Source organism: Panthera uncia, chromosome A2, assembly GCF_023721935.1.
Source record: "Panthera uncia isolate 11264 chromosome A2, Puncia_PCG_1.0, whole genome shotgun sequence".
In the NCBI taxonomy this organism is placed as follows: Eukaryota; Metazoa; Chordata; class Mammalia; order Carnivora; family Felidae; genus Panthera; species Panthera uncia.
The window spans coordinates 117960978-117979119 of NC_064816.1; the positions used below are offsets into that span (position 1 = coordinate 117960978).

The window sequence follows — 18142 nt, forward strand, 5'->3', positions numbered from 1 at the left end:
GGACGCTTAACTGACTGAACCACCCAGGTGCCCCTGTCATGAATAACATTTTAAATCACCATAATTAGCCTAATTGCCTAAATAGCACCTAATCTGATGCTACTAGGTAGAAATAAGTTTTTCTAATATGTTTTTGCTTGTATTTCACTATTTACAGATCTGCAGTTGTCCTTTTCCTTTGTTATCATGTTTCCCTTTGCTATCATGAACATCCCAAAGGTGGATACAACAGCTTAATTTGAGTTCCCCCCTGTAGTAGTTATTCAAAATTTCTGTTCTGAATAGCTTTTAGCATTTAAATCCAACAGTTTTCACATGTCCATGAAACCATGCTCTATCAGAGAAGCCAGTGCTGTTGGGGCCTCAGGTAAAGGGACTTAGTTTTAAATGTGCCCCCAAACTCTTGTTATAAGACCATTTATTCTTTGTAAGGGCCACTGGCATCCTCAAGGTTCATTCTCAGAACATTACACTGTGAACTTCTGGAAAGGAGAGGGATGATCCTATTCACCATGTATCCCCTGAATCTAGCACATTGTCTAGCACACAGTAAGCACTCAATAGATAAATGTTTGTGGAATGAATGAATACATATAGCAAACTTCTTCTAGAAGGTAGCTAATCATCAGTTTTAAGATTATTTTATTGTTTAGGAGGCATACCTTGTGAATTGTGTGTTTCAAAGAAAACATATGTTGGGAAAGATGTTCCGAGATATTTTTCATTGCTATCAAAATAAATAGAAAAGCATTCTTAGTATTTTTCTTTAGCATCTATGCTATCCTTAATGTGTGGCTTGTCCAGTAGACAAGCTCTTCAAAGCCTGGGCTGCATCTTTCAATTCTCATTGTCCATCCAGTGCCTGGCACAGAGTAGCCAATCAGTAAATGGTTGTTGTTATATGAATGGGAATATATATAAAATAATTTTACCAAAATTTAAAAAGGCTTGGTAGCAGAACAGTAGTAGTGCAAAGAAGAAAAGAAAAGAAAAAGCTGACATGGAAGATATTCTCTAGAGAATCATCAGCATAAACAGGACAAAGAGAAGTAAGTGAGTAAATATTACAGATATGGAGGACAATGCCCAATCCTCTGTTCATCTTTTCTCCAAGCTTGAGTGAGTTGAGGTCCCTAAAAACCCAAGCCTATTTTTTATTAAAAAGCATATTAATCAGAATTAACATGAAAGAATATTATGCTATGAGAAAACTAATCATGGCAAGGCATTTTTAGTTGTTGGGTTGATTGTATAGGGTATATCACTCAAACAGGAAAGAGAAAGTATATCAAAGCGTTTGACTAAAAAGAGTTTGAAAAGAAATTATTTACTATGGTGGGCTGGATTGAAGGAACCAGTAAGAGATTGGGAAGTACCCCCAAGACTAGCAAGAGTACAAGGCCATGTCTGAAAAGACAGACAGAATCATGTAACTGGAGCCAGATCAAAGTGGAAGCCTTAGAAGAGAACACCTCACCAAGACTCTTACTAAAAAAGGAATGCAGCCATTTTCAAAAAGCACCTTGAAGGAAGTGGGTGAATAAATACTCCATATTATTTCCCCTGCCCTTCAACCTCCTACTTCTATTTAGCACCTTCCATCAGTGGAACACAAATGCAAGCTTGGAGCATAGACGGGGCAGAGAATGACCTGAGCGAGGCAGTGAAGGTAAAGAAGGGTGAATGGAAAGCACCAGCACACAGCTGGCTTCCCTGAGAGCCCCCTTTGTCTCTGATGCAGCCATGAGTCTCACATCTGTCCCCTAGAATGCAGCTAGATGAAAATCATAAGCCTGATTCTTGAAGAATCTCTTAGTTCTCTAGCATGGTGAATCTAAATGTTTGGTGTTTTTTTTTTTTTTTCCTTTTTGAACCCTGGATTATTACTTTTGATGAAGTAGACTGCCACATAAAAGGGATACTTCCTCCTATCTGAGGATTTGACATAATCATCTGCCAATCAACTGGTTAACTCAAGCAGGAATAATGTTTGCTCCCAGACTGGAGCAAACAAAAAACGAAAAACATTTGGACTGGTTGTCTCTACAACTGTGGCAGTTGAATCAGTACAGAAATTAAAAGCTACAAAAAAATCAGCATTACAAAATCTGCAATCCACCCATTGCCTAAGATGGTGATGGGGACATTGTTCATTTTACCCTGGGAACTTCTAATTTTCTATTTTCAAATATAGGATAAGCACTGGATCTAAATTTAAATGTGTCATTACATTCTTCCAGGATAATGAATGCAGGTTTGCTATTAAAAATTGGATCTGTGCCCCTTCTTTTTCGTCTCAGGAATATCTAATAAATAAGAATCTATGTAGACAAAGAGGATATGTAATTGAAACAATACAATCTTTATAGATCCTTAAAAATGTTCTGTTTTAGAAATATGTAATTGAATTAGAATTCTAACCTGTTTCATTCCAAAATTCTGCATGACCAAACCCCTAATTACTTTATTTCACTTAGCTCCAGGCACACTGGCTTCTTTTCTTCTGTGGGTGGAAACATAGCTTGTGAGGGGGGAGGGAGCAGAGAGAAACATCACAAGTCACTCCCTGTGAATATATTACTCCATAGTGTCCTTTTCAACAATTGTCAAGGTAATTTGTTGATATGATGATTTTTAAGAAAATGGTATTGAAGAGATGCCAGAGGAAGCAGTGTGAATAATGCATTTAAAAATACAATGGTCAGGGGTGCCTGGGTGGCTCAGTCGGTTAAGCGTCCGACTTCAGCTCAGGTCACGATCTCGCGGTCCGTGAGTTCGAGCCCCGCGTCGGCCTCTGGGCTGATGGCTCAGAGCCTGAAGCCTGCTTCCGATTCTGTGTCTCCCTCTCTCTCTGCCCCTTCCCCGTTCATGCTCTGTCTCTCTCTGTCTCAAAAATAAAAACGTTAAAAAATTTTTTTTCTTAAATACAATGGTCAGACCATGGGACCAATAGAGAGGGGTTTTCGTGCTCACTTAACCTCTCAACAAACATCCTCTTAATAGATGCCAGAAGATAGTGGAGGCACATTTTAAATTGGAATTTGTTGCTGAAGAATTCTATACCCTTTCAAATTGTCATATATTTAGTAAGGCATCATTTCAGATAAACAAAGTCTCGGGAATTATAAATTACATAGGCATAATGCAAATGCCATGAAAATTCTTAGAAGAAACATGACAAAATAATTCAACAACAATATCCTCGATCTAAAACCCAAATCATATCATAGAAAGCTGAATGTAGAAGAAAATAAAATATTCAGCAAATACAGATTAATTAGGGAGTCAATACATACTGCTAATTCTTAATGTTGCTAATTGTAGTTTGAAATGTTTGCATATTTTAAGTTATCACCAATTTAATTTAAAAATACTCTACATGCGGGGCGCCTGGGTGGCGCAGTCGGTTAAGCATCCGACTTCAGCCAGGTCACGATCTCGCGGTCCGTGAGTTCGAGCCCCGCGTCAGGCTCTGGGCTGATGGCTCGGAGCCTGGAGCCTGTTTCTGATTCTGTGTCTCCCTCTCTCTCTGCCCCTCCCCCGTTCATGCTCTGTCTCTCTCTGTCCCAAAAATAAATAAAAACGTTGAGAAAAAAAAATTAAAAAAAAAAAAATACTCTACATGCTTTGTGAATTACCAGAGGGGAAACAGCAATCATGAAAATATAGTATACTTGGCAAAAGAATAAACATTAAAATTTAATTATATTAATAATACTACCAAATATTAAGGCCAGGAACCAAGATAAGTGTTTTATATTATTGCCTTTAATCCTCACTGAAGTCTCTGAGATAGCTATTTATGGTGCAGTTCAAAACCAGGTCTACTTAAATGTGATGTTTGGGGGTTATTAATATAACAGTAGGATAGCAAATCCACATTATAACTTGTATCCCAGTTTTCACTGATTTGTATCAGCCATTGGTAATGTCGAACTGTTAAATATTCTAAGGCTGAATTCCAGCTCAGCAGAAGAGATTGTCATGAACTATAAGTGATGCCTATTTTCAGATTTTCATCGAGTATATCACATATTTGCTGAATCAATTCCAGTTATAAAAATAGAAAACATAAAATTACAAACATTGAGACCAAATGCATATCTTATGAAAGTAGTTATAGACGGAATAGTGCATCTAACAAAGGAAAAGACTCAAAAGTCATTTAAAAATTTATCAACATTTAAAATAAGGAATCACAGAAAACCTAAAAGAAAAATGAATGGGCAAAAATATACCACAAAGTATGCCAATGCAAAAAAGAAAAAGAAAACAGGAATGACAGCATTACTATTAGATACTATGGAATTTAAAAAAAAAAGAGGGACCATATAAAAACTTATGAAATAAGTCCAAAGCTATCTTAAGAGGCATAGACATAGTCTTTTCTCTTTTTAGAGACATTAGAATGAAAATAAATTATCTGACTAATGACATTAGAAAATAAATTTTAAAAAATAAGAATTGGGGCTCCTGAGTGGCTCAGTCGGTTAGATGTCTGACTTCAGCTCAGGTCATGATCTCACGGTTCATGAGTTCAAGGCCCGCATTGGGCTCTGTGCTGACAGCTCAGAGCCTGGAGCCTGCTTCGGATTCTGTGTCTCCCTCTCTCTCTCTCTCTCTCTGCCCAACCCTTACTTGTGCTCTGTCTCTCTCTGTCTCTCAAAAATGAATAAATGTTAAAAAAAATTTGTTTTAATAAAAAATAAAAATAGAAAAGTAAGAATTACTATCAATCCAAGAGGTAGAAATCCTGAAATATTAGTAACTATTGCCAAAATTAAAAATTATCAAAAAATTGTATCTTTTAAAATGTGCCATAGTCAGTGGTTTTATGGCTGAGCTCTTTTAAAAGTTTAAGGAAATAATACAATATCAGCTCTCCAAGCTGCTTGAGGGCATAGAAACAGACAGAAACCTACCCAGTTATTTTCCACACAAGTGGCACAATTCTTATACCACAGTCTGAAAAAGAAATGCATGTGTTCACAACCACACACATGTGCACACACACATTATAAGGAATTTTTGGAAAGAAAAAAGCTCACATATATTATGTGAAAAGAAGCAGATTATAAATTGTGTCTGTTATGATTTTAATTTCACAAAATACACACAAAGACAGGTGCACAAAGAAACTGTGATGGATTTAAAGACCGATAGACATATTGTAGTAATTTTCCTGCATGGTTAGAGTATAGGTGATTTTTATTTTCTTATTGACATTTTTTCATTTTCATAATTTTCTTCACCACCATGTACTACTTCTGCAATGCTAAAAAACAACTAATGGTATTAAGCCAAAAGAAGCAGCTTAGAGAAGCAGCCTCTCTCTCTGCATCTCTGTCTCTGTCTCTGTCTCTCTCTCTTTTTTTTTTTTTTTTTTTTGGTAATGATAAAGAAAGTTCATTCTCACCAAAGAACAGAGGAAAGACTGCTAAGCCTAGAGCAATAAACGAACAGAGACAGAGAGAAGGAAGAAAGGGAAAGAGAGAAAAGAAAAAGAAAGGAAGGAAGAATTCCTAGGTAGCAAGAGAATGTCGAGAAGGCACTCATGGAAGTTATAAAAACCTTATGTAGAAATCTTGATAGGATAGAAACTCCTCCGTCCAAGCCTGCTGGCATAGAAGGAAGAATCAAATTGCTTCAGGAATATTTGCCACAATCACGAATGTTCTCAGCCATTTTTCAGTTCTAGGATCACAGTCAAGATAAATATAAGCTCTGTGAGGGCGGGTACCTTTGTTGATGTTGTGCAGGAGTTTCTAGAACAGTGTAGGATCCCGCAGGGGCCCAGTGAACATTTGTGAAATGAAAGAACGAGGGTTTGCAGTAGAGCACCCCCTGGCTCTGCGTCGTGGCCTCTTCTCTTCAGAGTCTTCTCAGTGGCTTGGCCCACAGCAAGAATGGGTTTCAAAGCCAAAGGTAACACCAACAGATTTTAGAATGAAGATCAAAATCATCTCGACAGGATTAGCCAGACCAAATTTCACAAGAAAACAAAATAGAGACTGATCTCAGTATAACTCAACTGGGAACCCAACATCTGACTAGACTAACCCTTGGGCTGTGTGGATAGGAGTGAAATATTCAGAAGTAGGCAAAGGGGAATCCTCCTGTACTCCCTGTTGGTCAGACCACATCGCACCTACTGAATCTAGTTCTGAGTCCTGGATTGTATAGCAAACATTACTGGGTAATGCTTATTCAAAAGTACAAGACAATGGCTTGAAAACTCTGCCCTGTGAGGGCTGATTTAAAGGATCTGGGGATATTTAAGCTGAGGAGGAAAGGCCTGGAGAGTACAAGAGAGCTGTCTTGAGGAAAAGGGGTTAAACATGTTCAGTATTACTCCCTGGAGCAAACTATGACCAAGAAATGGAAAATGCTAAAGCAGATTCAGCTCAATATAAGAAGCATTTTATAAAAGGTATGATATGCTCTGACTCGATAGAAGTAGGTCCCTGTCACCACAAACGTGTAAGCACTAGCTAGATGGCCATCTGTAAGGAATGTTCTGGAAGGGATTCCTGCATTGGATGATAGGTGACACCATTCTATCTTCCAACCTGGAGAACTGACTTTTGTTTGCTCTATAAAACATTTAAAATTCATTTTTAAAATGCCTTTGGGGGAACACAGCCTCTGGAGTCCAGACACTTCACACTGTCCCTATTGTCTTGCATTCTAGCTGCTTCACAAGCTTATGCCATGCCCAGCTCCTGAGGCATTTAAGTTTGCATAGTCTGTAATGTCCAGTCCAGTTCCAAGATAATTGGCCTCTGTGACTCAACCTCACCACAGAGCTGTCACAGAATTTTCTCCCACTAGGAGGCAGAAGGGAGGGGAACATGGCAAAGAAATCAGTGAAGTATAATAGATCCATGTAGACAGTGAGCCCCAATTTAAGGCTGAACTATTCTGCTCTATACGACTCCAGCACATGGTACACCCCCTAAGGACTCCTTTTCTTTTCCTCCCTCCCTCATTTATGTTTCAATTCCACAGACTTCCTTTTTCCTGAGCCTCTAGGAACTCAGACTACATTGAGAGTAAAACTCTCTACTTAGGATTCAGAAGTTATTATCAGCTCAGCTCAGAAAAGCAACCCTTTGAGTTGACTTTTCTGACTACTTTTAGCCATTCCAGAGACTCGGGGCGGGGCCCTGGCTCCTCTGTTCTGTGGTTGGTGTAATGCTGCCACCTGCTGATTATTCAGGCAAAGTGCCTGAGGCATCTGTCTCCTGGCGGGCAGAAATGTTTCAAACTTATTAGGCAGTGAAGCAGTCTTACCCAGGCAGGGTCCACCCACCTGGGAGGGTAAAATCTAACTCTGTGAAGACAGTCCTGTGCTGAAAAAAGTAATTTCTAACAAATATTAATATTAATAATGGTACATATTAATGATATTTATTAATATTATTGATTTATTAATATAATTTATTGATGATATTAATAGTGACAGAATTCTAATTGGTAATGTTACTCTGTCACAAAAATATATATATATATATATATATATATATAATCTTTTACATGTACAGAAAGTCTTCAAGTATTCGTGTATCCAACATGTATTATTAAATATTACCCTCATCACAACCCACAAGTAATCTATCATTACCACATTTATTCTTTTTCCCATGATGAAACATTCAGAGAGCATAAATGGCGTGCCCTAGATCACACAGCTAATAAATGAGAGAGTCAGAATCTGAATCTAGTAGATCTGGTTCCAGATTTTCTAAATGACTCAGTTATGGGACCTGTATGGATCTCAGTAACATATGATGTAGCGAAGTTAGCCCCCTTGAGCTATGGGATTGGCAGAGTGGGGGACCCAGCAGTCTAAAAGGGGCATGACAAACCCATAAGATGGCTGATGGTGGTTTGGAACAGCATCCCTCCCGTAGTGGAGGGTTTGAATAATAAGATCTAGCTAGGAGAAAAAGACTGGTAGGTAGAGGTAAGGTGGGAAGTCAAGGCCCCAACCTAGTGAATTACGGAGGAGCTGTAGTTCTTGGGCATATTAAGAGTCTGTGGAAAATTCCATTGTAGGTGATGAGGCTTCTAAAGTTCTCCCAAACCTGACCTAGATGGTTTCAGCAACTGAGCTGGGTTGGCCTGGGGGTGCTGGTAGTACTTCCATCACTCCCACCAGAGGCCATACTGTCTTCCCATAAGTCTTGCTCTCCATATCACTTATTAGGTGTGAGGACATAGGAGTAACAAACAAACACATTTGAATTTGTCTGTTTCATCATCTATTGATCTATTGTAGCCACCCTGGGTGGGGAAGTTTCTCACCCTTTGTATCATTTAATTGCTACAACCTTAAGGGAATATTTAGAATTTTGCAAACCCAATTTCAAGATGTTTATTGTCTAGTTGCTGAAAAGGTGGTTTATAGGCAAGAAAGATTTTTAGTTTTCTGAAGAAACTAAACCATCTGTAAACTGGCCCACATTTTGCTTGGTGACTCTTTCTAAATGATTCAGATGCATATATTTGACTACTAAAATACAAGATAAACAAGCCTCTATTCCTGGGAGAACTATGCCCAATTCCACCATTTGATCTCACCATCAAAGAAAAACTCTCAAAATCTGGTTGTTTCACAAATACACTTAAATGAGTTTCAGAGGTTATGTTTGTTGTTTTTGTTTGTTGTGCTTTAAATTAACTGAAGGTAACGGTTATAATTTTTAAACCTCCATCTTAGAGGAAATTACTCTTTTTACCTTTTAGAGGCCCTTCATGTTAGTGGTTGTTTATTTCCATTTGGACCAGATTGATATGGACCAACCAGCATATGGAGGAATGAACCCCAACATAGAATTTTGTTCTAGTTCTTGAATGCACAATTTCATCTTAGACTTGTAAGAAGAGGAATAGCAACCATTTTATATGAAGCTTATACGCAATAATAGTAATTGGTTAGGGATTATCTAGTAAGTTCAAAGACTAATGATGTACCTGGAGTCCTTCACAGCTTGCGGTGCAAATCTTGCACCAAAACATATAGAAAGAGGAAGAGGTTCCAAAGCTGTTTTGTCCGTCCTTCAGCAAGGTTCAACCCAGCTATCGAATATCTCTGGGCCCTTTAACGTTTACATGGTATGAGGACAGAGAGTGAGCGGTAAAAATCAGTCCCTTCTTGCTTTCTCTTGTCCCATGCTCTGTCTACTGCAAAGTGGTTCTGGGGGCTAAGTAGAATGTGGGTCCCAAAGCACGTAAACTGGAACAGGAGTCTTGTGTAGAAATCTCTTGACAATCAGCCATCCACTCTGGAGGGCTAGTCAGTGGAGAGGCCCCAGCCAAAGTGATCAGGGCCCTTGGGTGGTACCAAAAAAGTATTTGACATTCTGCATTGAGAGTTTGAAAGGTTTCTGCCCTAATCATCATTTATTTCATACCCATAGTTGATATAAGGAGAAAAATAGGTGATTTGAAAGACAAAACTAAGAGCCTAGAAGACTAAAAAACTAAAACTCTAGAAGAGTTTTAATATTGGTTGAGTTAATTATAACAAGAGCAGTGAAGTCTTAAATATTATACCATATTCTGTAAATATTACACAAGTAAATTTCCTATAATAAATATACAACAGGTATACACTATTTCCTTTGTCAACAAGTAAACAAGTAGTCTGTTACCCAGGCTAAGGTCTCTGTAAAGATTGTACCTCATAGTTAAAGGGAAAGTTCACAGGGAGTTCCTTCCATATAAACTACTCAATTTTATAACAGGTGATTGTTGGTTCGTTTGTTTTACTCTCCTAGGTCTTTGTTATAAACCTCACACTACACTGTTAGTGTTTTTTGTTTAAAGAGTTAGTTGTTATTTTAAAAGATTTAGAGAATTTAAAAAACAATCTTTAAAACTTACCTGCACCTTTTTTTCTTGCAGCACTGTAATGATGTCACTCCACTGTCTTCTCACTTAGATCATTTCCAGGGAGAAACTCTCTGCCTTCCTTAACTTTGTTTCCTTTGTGTATAATGTGTCTTTTTGTTTCTGGCTGATTTTAAGACTTTTCTCTTCATCATTTGTGTTGGAAAATTTCACTTTGATGTACCTTGGTACAGTTTTCTTCTTGGTATATATTTCTTGTGCTTGGGGTTTGTTGAACATCTTGAAAGAAACTTTTTTTTGAAACATTTCTTCCAGTGCACCCCCTCCTCTTTGGGATATTCCAATGACCTACATGTTCCATTACTTGGCTTGTCCCATGGCTCACAGATGCTCTTTTGATTTAAAGAAATTTTTCTTTAATCTCTGCTTTTTACACTTGATCTTAGCCAAAAGGCTGAAAGCTATAATGTCTATTTTGTATTAGGGATACTTTCTACTGCTATGTCTTCAATTTCATGAATTTTTTCTCCTGCAATTTCTAAAATGCTGTTAATTCCACCCAATATGTATTTTACCTGAGACATTGTAGTTTTCATTTTTGGAATTTCTATTTGGGTATTTTTTAATATCTAGCAGTCTCCTCCTTATCATATTTAATCTTTCTTCTAGCTTCTTAAACATATGGACCATAGTCAGACCATTATCCTGAGAGGTAATTCTAACATCTGTGTCAGTTTCAGTTTATTGGGTTGTTTTCCTCACTATGGGTCATACTTTTATGCTCCTTTACATGCCTGATATTTTTTGTTAGATGCCAGATATTGTAGATTTTACTTTGTGGGTGCTAGATATTACTCTATTTCCATAAATATGCTTGAGCTTAGGTCTGGGACACAGCTGAGTTACTGGGAACCAGTCTGATCCTTTCAACTCTCACTTTTAGGATTTGTGATGTGGGGGAAATTGGTCCTCACTCCTGAAGTAAGACCTTCTGAGTACTCTGCCTCACCAGTGCTCTGAGAATTGTGAGGCTTGGGAATCTGGCTGATGGAAGCATTGCACTATTCCAGGCCTGCATGAGTGGTAGGCACTGTGTCTTCTAATCCTTTCCAATGATTCTTTACCTAGTCTTTGGCGTTTCCTCAGGAGCTGATCAGCCTCTCTGGTAAATACTAAGGGGGGTTTCTGTGAGTTATCTCTTTGTGAAGATCTCTCCTCTCTTCCACTCTTCCTGCAAACTCCAGCTGGCTCAGTCATTCCAGACTCTTAGTTTTATCTTTTCAACTTAGGGAGTCTGCCAGGTTCTGCCTGGGTCTGCCCTCCCTCCCTACACCACAGCCTGCAAACCATCTCAAGGCAGGAAGCTGAGTGATCATAGGGCCCACATTATTTGTTCCTGACTTTCAGGGACAGCTACAGCCATTTTTAATTATCTGATGCCTGTACTCTTGAAACCATTTTTTCACATACCTTGTCCAGTTTTTTAGTTGTTTCAGGGGAGGGAAATATAGTTCTTATTACTCCAGCTTGCCAGAAGCAGAAGTCTTCTTTAAGTCTATAACCAGAAACCATTTTCCATGTTTTACCCTTAACTATAGAATAAGAGGTAACAGCAAGGTCAAAGACATTGTTTTCTCAAATTTTCTCCCATCACTCTAGGTTTCAGCTATTAAAAACTTACAGTCTCCTATTAAAGGGCTAGTATCCAAAATCTATAAAGAACTCCCCAAACTCCACACCCAAAAAACAAATAATCCAGTGAAGAAATGGGCAGAAAACATGAATAGACACTTCTCTAAAGAAGACATCCAGATGGCCAATAAGCACATGAAAAGATGCTCAACATCACTCCTCAGCAGGGAAATACAAATCAAAACCACACTGAGATACCACCTCACGCTGGTCAGAGTGGCTAAAATGAACAAATCAGGAGACTATAGACGCTGGAGAGGATGTGGAGAAATGGGAACCCTCTTGCACTGTTGGTGGGAATGCAAACTGGTGCAGCCCCTCTGGAAAACAGTGTGGAGTTTCCTCAAAAAATTAAAAATAGATCTACCCTATGACCCAGCAATAGCACTGCTAGGAATTTACCCAAGGGATACAGGAGTGCTGATGCACCTGTACCCCAATGTTTATAGCAGCACTTTCAACAATAGCCAAATTATGGAAAGAGCCTAAATGTCCATCAACTGATGAATGGATAAAGAAATTGTGGTTTATATGCGCAATGGAATACTACTTGGCAATGAGAAAGAATGAAATCTGGCCTTTTGTAGCAACGTGGATGGAACTGGAGAGTGTTATGCTAAGTGAAATAAGTCATACAGAGAAAGAAAGATACCATACGTTTTCACTCTTATGTGGATCCTGAGAAACTTAACAGAAGACCTTGGGGGAGGGGAAGAAAAAAAAAGAGAGGGAGGGAGGCAAGCCATAAGAGACTCTTAAAAACTGAGACTAAACTAAGTGTTGATGGGGGGTGGGAGGGAGGGGAGGGTGGGTAATGGGCATTGAGGAGGGCAACTGTTAGGATGAGCACTGGGTGTTGTATGGAAACCAACTTGACAATACATTTCATATTAAAAAAAAAACTTACAGTCTCTGATTTTTAGATTTTCACTTTAATGGAGGCTGAATTAAAGAATATGGAGTTTATAAACTTAGATTCTACAAAGCTAAGCTTCTTTCTCTTTACTCTGACCCCAGGATGGGATAGTTGGAATTTGGGTTGGGGAGACCACCTCTGGAACCACATCTCCACCAATTATCTCTGTTCAGACAGATGGGCAGTTAAGACTGGTGGGAGAGAGTCCTACAAGGAGATGAGGTGCTGCTACCCTTATTAGCAGGGCTTCCCCTGAGGGCTGGATCCAGAACACTTAAGCAGAGGTTGGACTGCTTGTTTGTGTGCTTTTTGCTTTTAACTCCTCTGCAGCAGCTAGTGCTTCAAGCAAAGGTAAATTCCCTGTTTCTCACTTAGATACCAAATAGCCAAGCATGACATCCATCAACAACCCCACTCCCCAGACCCACACCCAACCTTTCTCCTAGGACAAATGAGGCTCCTCTTTCTGCTTCTTGTAGAAGAAGGGCTATTCTCCAAATGCCCTCTGCCCAGGTGACTTCCTCTTCTAACCCCATAAAGCATTTCTTATTAAAGAGCAGCAAAAAAATCCTACAATTTAATCTTTAGCAAGTTGATCCTCTAGTAGCCACCCATATCCCCCACCCCCGCTAATGTAACATATCTATGCAAAAAGTTCAAATAGATTTAGAATTTCCAGACGCTTATGTTTACAAAGTTGTTATCTGCCCTCACTTAACACTGTTCTTTCTCTGCCCCTTCCAGCCTATTGCAATGACAAGAGAAGCAGTCTAAAACATGAGCACAGACTTGTAGTCATATAGAGTCCAGATGAAGCTAGCTAGGTTCTTATCTAACATTTCGTTAAAAAAAATAAATAAAGAAGATATACATGTCTTAGTCAGTTAGGGCTGCTATAACAGAATACCACACATTGAGTGGCTTATAAACAACAGAAATGGATTTCTCCCAGTTCTGGAGGCTAGAAGTTCAAGATCAAGGTGCTGGGCCATTTCAGTGCCTGGTGAAGAGCCACTTCCTGGTCCACAGATGGTCACCTTCGCACTGTGTTCCTGCATGGTGGAAGGGACAAGGGGGCTCTCCTCTTTGGGGTCTTTTTTATAAGGTACTAACTCTATTAATGAGACCTCGGCTCTCATTTCCTGATCACTTCCTGAAGGCCCCACCTCTTAATACCATCACCGTGGGGGTTAGGATTTCAACATATGACTTTTGGGGGCCATAATATTCAGTTCATTGCAAAATATATACACACAGATATATACATTTTGTTTTTTGTTTTATCAGCGTGGCATTTAAGATACACGCATTTCCTGCTGGATTTTCTTCCCCTTAGTCAAGACGCATCACAATCATTTGTTATTTAGTTTTAAGAGATGGTAGTTCTTTTTACTTTATTTCATGTTTTTACTCCTTGTATCAGGAAACCAGTGGCACAATTTTCCATGGGCCCTCTGACAATCGATAAAGTAAATCCTTGTAATTCCCTCCTTCATCTACATTTCTGCATTGGGCATTTATGAGGATCTACGGCATGTCGGGCACAGAGGGGGTTTGATCTCAGTCCTGTTGACAGCCTATTTCCCTTCACTTACTCCAGGCCTCTTTATTTCTTTCCACAGGTGCCACAGTGAACAGAGAAAACAGCTGCCAGTCTGACAGCAGTGGGTTCCTGGATGAACCACCAGAACCACTGCCCCTGCAGGTAGAAAGTCCCTGGAGGGCTGGAATAGGAGTAAAAAGAAAGATAAGTAGATTACACGCTGCCACATTTGGAAAAGAGCAACCAGCCCTTAGAAGATATGCACCCTAGGCACCCAAGGGACAGGGGACGATGAAGTCACAATAAACAAGGTGCCATAGGGACACCTGGGGGGCTCAGCCAGTTGAGCTCAGGTCATGATCTAGCAGTCCTTGAGTTCGAGCCCTGCCTCGGGCTCCTTGCTGACAGCTCCAAGTCTGCCTCAGATTCTGTGTCTCCCTCTCTCTCTACCCCTCCCCCACTCAACACTCTGTCTCTCTCAAAAATAAATAAACATTAAACAAATAAAAAAAAAAAGCAAGGTGCCATAAAGCTTAGCATTCCTTTCCTTTTTTTTTTTTCTTTTGACTTTGCTAAATAAGGAAGGTGAGCCTCCTAGAGAGAAGGTCCCAGTTAAAGTAGTAAACTAACATAAACCTGAATTTGTAACCCTGATCTCCTGACTCCTAAGTCAATGGTAATGATAAAGAAACGACACACACATTTTTTTTTTCCCAAGAGACAGAGACAGAGTGCGCGTGTGTGAGCTGAGGAGGGGCAGAGAGAGAGAGAGAGAGAGAGAGAAAGAGAGAAAATCTAAAGCAGGGTCTGCAGCGCGGAGTCAGAGGTGGGGCTCAAACCCATGAACCGTGAGATCATGACCTGAGCCAAGATGAAGAGTCAGACGCTTAACAGACTGAGCCACCCAGGTGCCCCAGTCGCACCCACTTCTTAAACCGAGTGCTTCCACCACCCTCCCGACCCATTTGCCTTTATCCTGGTTTCTCACACAGATGCCTTCCTTGCCAAGCAGCCAGAGTCCTGCTGAGGATGGATGTAGACAGCCGAGGGATCAGAGCCAGCATGCAGTCTCACCCCAGGGCTGCCAACCAGAGTCAGATGAGTCTGATTACAAGGGTACGGTGGGCACATCCTTTCCATATCAAGGCTGGAGTCTCTTGGAAGAAAAGGCCTCGATACAAATGGCGGAGAAAGAGTCTCAGTTTGAGGATATGGAGGAGCCGCCACGGCCACTGACTCCAGATAGTGCCCTTCACAGGACCACCAGAGGGGGAGAGCGCTCGGGGAAAGGGAGCCACGTGAGGCAGCCCCCACCCATGCCCCCAACTGAATGTGAGACTGTGGTGGGCACAGTCACCTCTACATGTGATTGTCCTCTGGGGTTTTTGGCGACCCATATCGCAAAAATGAAGGACGGGTTGCTGAAGCCTGAGGGGCCTGGGGAAATACATGTGCAAACCCACTGCTGCGAGTTCCAAAGATCACCTGGAATTGAACCTGCTCACAAGTTCCTCCATGTTGACTCTGAGGCCCCAACCGAAGAAGAAGGCAGTAAAACTTATTCTGACACCAACAGTATCTTACCGATGGGAGAAAGTCCACCACAGCACGTCCCCAAGCCCAGTAACATCATGCCCTATACAGTTGACCTCATTCAAATATCCAAAAAGTCCATTCCCCACCTAGGCAAACTGGCTGGAGATACTCCCCAAGCAAAGCCAACATTTAGTGCTTTGGGTCAAATACCACCTAAGGCAGAACCTGAGATGGAAAACCTTCCTCCAAATGCTGACTCAAACACTGTGAGCTCCAAGGCTGTGACAGTCCAGATGTCCTCCAATCTGGCATCGGCTGCTCAGAATGCTGTGGCTCTGGGGACTGATTCTAAAGGAACAACTTTAGAATGCACTCTGTGTGACCCTGTCCCCACAACAGAACCAGGACTGGAGACAGAATCAAGACAGTGCAGTGATGTTTCCATTCAGACCTATATACGTGAGCCTAGGCCCTGGCATTGCTGTTCGGCCCCAAGTCTCACCAAATCTGCCTCTCTAGACACAGGCTTCCCTCGTATCTACCCAGCGGGCATCAGCCATGCCGTACCCACTCACTGCTGTGTCTGCTGTCATCACTGTTCGCACTGCCACTCAGAGAGGCAGAGCCCCAACCCTGTGCCCTCAGCCTGTAGGCACTGCCCATGCTTCCATAATCATCTGGAGGCCCAGTTCATGAAGACTTTGAACGTCCTTCAGGACACTACAGTGAGGGAGTTGTGTTCGGTAAGTATTCATCTCTGCAAAGACGGGAAGACAGATGGAGCGATACCACGTTGGGGATAATGTTCAGGCCTCCTGAATGCGGGCACTGAGGGCATGCCTTTCTATCTCAGATCATGAGTAGTATCTGTAAAGTGTTTTTTTTTTTAATTTTTTTTTTAACGTTTATTTATTTTTGAGACAGAGAGAGACAGAGCATGAACAGGGGAGGGGCAGAAAGAGAGGGAGACACAGAATCCGAAACAGGCTCCAGGCTCTGAGCGGTCAGCACAGAGCCTGATGCGGGGCTCGAACTCACGGACCGTGAGATCATGACCTGAGCCGAAGTCGGACGCTCAACCGACCGAGCCACCCAGGCGCCCCTCTGTAAAGTGTTTTATAGCTTACCATATATGCCCTCAAATTTCTTCTTATCTGATGCGTCCAATCAATCACCTTCTGAAGTGAGGCAAATTTCATTATTAATCCCCATTTACAGAGGGATCTAGAACAATAAAGTCATGTGTAAGGTTATAACCAGTAACGCATCTGTACTTATCTCCAATTCAGTCTGACTGAACAGTTCTCTGTCCTAAATTCACTTAGCTGAATAATCTAGCGCAAGGTATGAACGCTCTCTGAGCCTGTTTTGTAAAATAGGGAGACTGTTCATGCCACCAACACAGGCTTGTTTTAGGTTAAGTGAGAGATTGCTTGTGAAGCACTCAGCACACTCAGGCACTCAAAACAGTGCCCAGCACACAGAAAGCCCTAGAAAATGCTAATTGTATGGCTGCTTCTGAGACATAGCATGGGGGGAAGCTCAGAGCCAGGTACAGGATAAGGACTGGCTCTGGAAGCCAGGCAGGAAGACACTGATTAGAACGAGGACCACCGATTAAGCCTAAGTCACTCCACGGGTGAGTGACCCTCCATGCAGACAGAGCCCTCCTCATTTCTCTAGCTGGTGTTAACAGATGACCTTGGGCCCACGTAGACCCAGCTGTGTGGAGATATCTGGCAACTGGAAATAGACCTTTCTCTTCACTTGACACTATGAGACATCAGCACTTCTGCAGAAAATACAGGGGTTTTGCATCTCATTATGCACAATGACCATCTTTAGACTTGTGTGTGGCTTTCAAATGAGTAGGCGTTTAAATGAGAGTGTCCATACAACCAGCTCATGTCTTCTAAAACCTTGTCTCACATTACCTTAGCCTGCTCTCCTCCTAGAATTCACAATTATCAAAAAAAAAAAAAAAAAAATGAGGGGGCGCCTGGGTGCCTCAGTCAGTTAAGAGTCCAACTTCAGCTCAGGTGATGATCTCATGGGTTCAAGCCCCATGTAGGGCTCTGTGCTGACAGCTGGGAGCCTGGAGCCTGCTTCAGATTCTGCGTCTCCCGCTCTCTCTGTCCCTCTCCCGCTCATACTCTGTCTCTTTCTCCTTCAAAAATAAACATTAAAAAAAAATTTTTGATGCTATTTTTACAACAACTTGATCTGACATTATACATCCTGAAATGCATGACATGTCAGGTTTTATTAGATGATAGTGCATTTCTCCATATTTAGATTCAAGGGACCACAAACATACATTCAAAGAAAATAATCAACACACAAGTGCATTATTATACTTACGTGCGGGTATACACACATGCACACACACACACTTGCAGAAAAGCAAGTAAAAATGGGGGAATGCATTCACCCATGAGAGGAGGCTACTTAAACTGAAGAACAAACTCAAGAATGAAGAGAAAAGCCATCTATGGTGGGTGAGTCTGGGTTTGTAAGGCCTGAAAAATATTCTGGAGAAAAATGTCTCTAAATCAGATGCTAAGTGCTAACTAGGACTACAAAAATTATTTATAAAAAAA

The 18142-nt window shown here is 40.9% G+C and overlaps 1 protein-coding gene across 1 annotated transcript in view; it reads left to right on the forward strand.

The window, feature by feature from the left end:
- The window catches only part of ITPRID1 (ITPR interacting domain containing 1), a 115852-nt gene that overhangs the window by 92354 nt on the left and 5356 nt on the right, over positions 1 to 18142 (forward strand). Inside the window, exons 10-11 of the mRNA XM_049642288.1 lie at positions 14086 to 14168; positions 14999 to 16285. Coding sequence (XP_049498245.1) covers positions 14086 to 14168; positions 14999 to 16285 — 1370 coding nt within the window. The remainder of the gene's footprint in view (positions 1 to 14085; positions 14169 to 14998; positions 16286 to 18142) is intronic.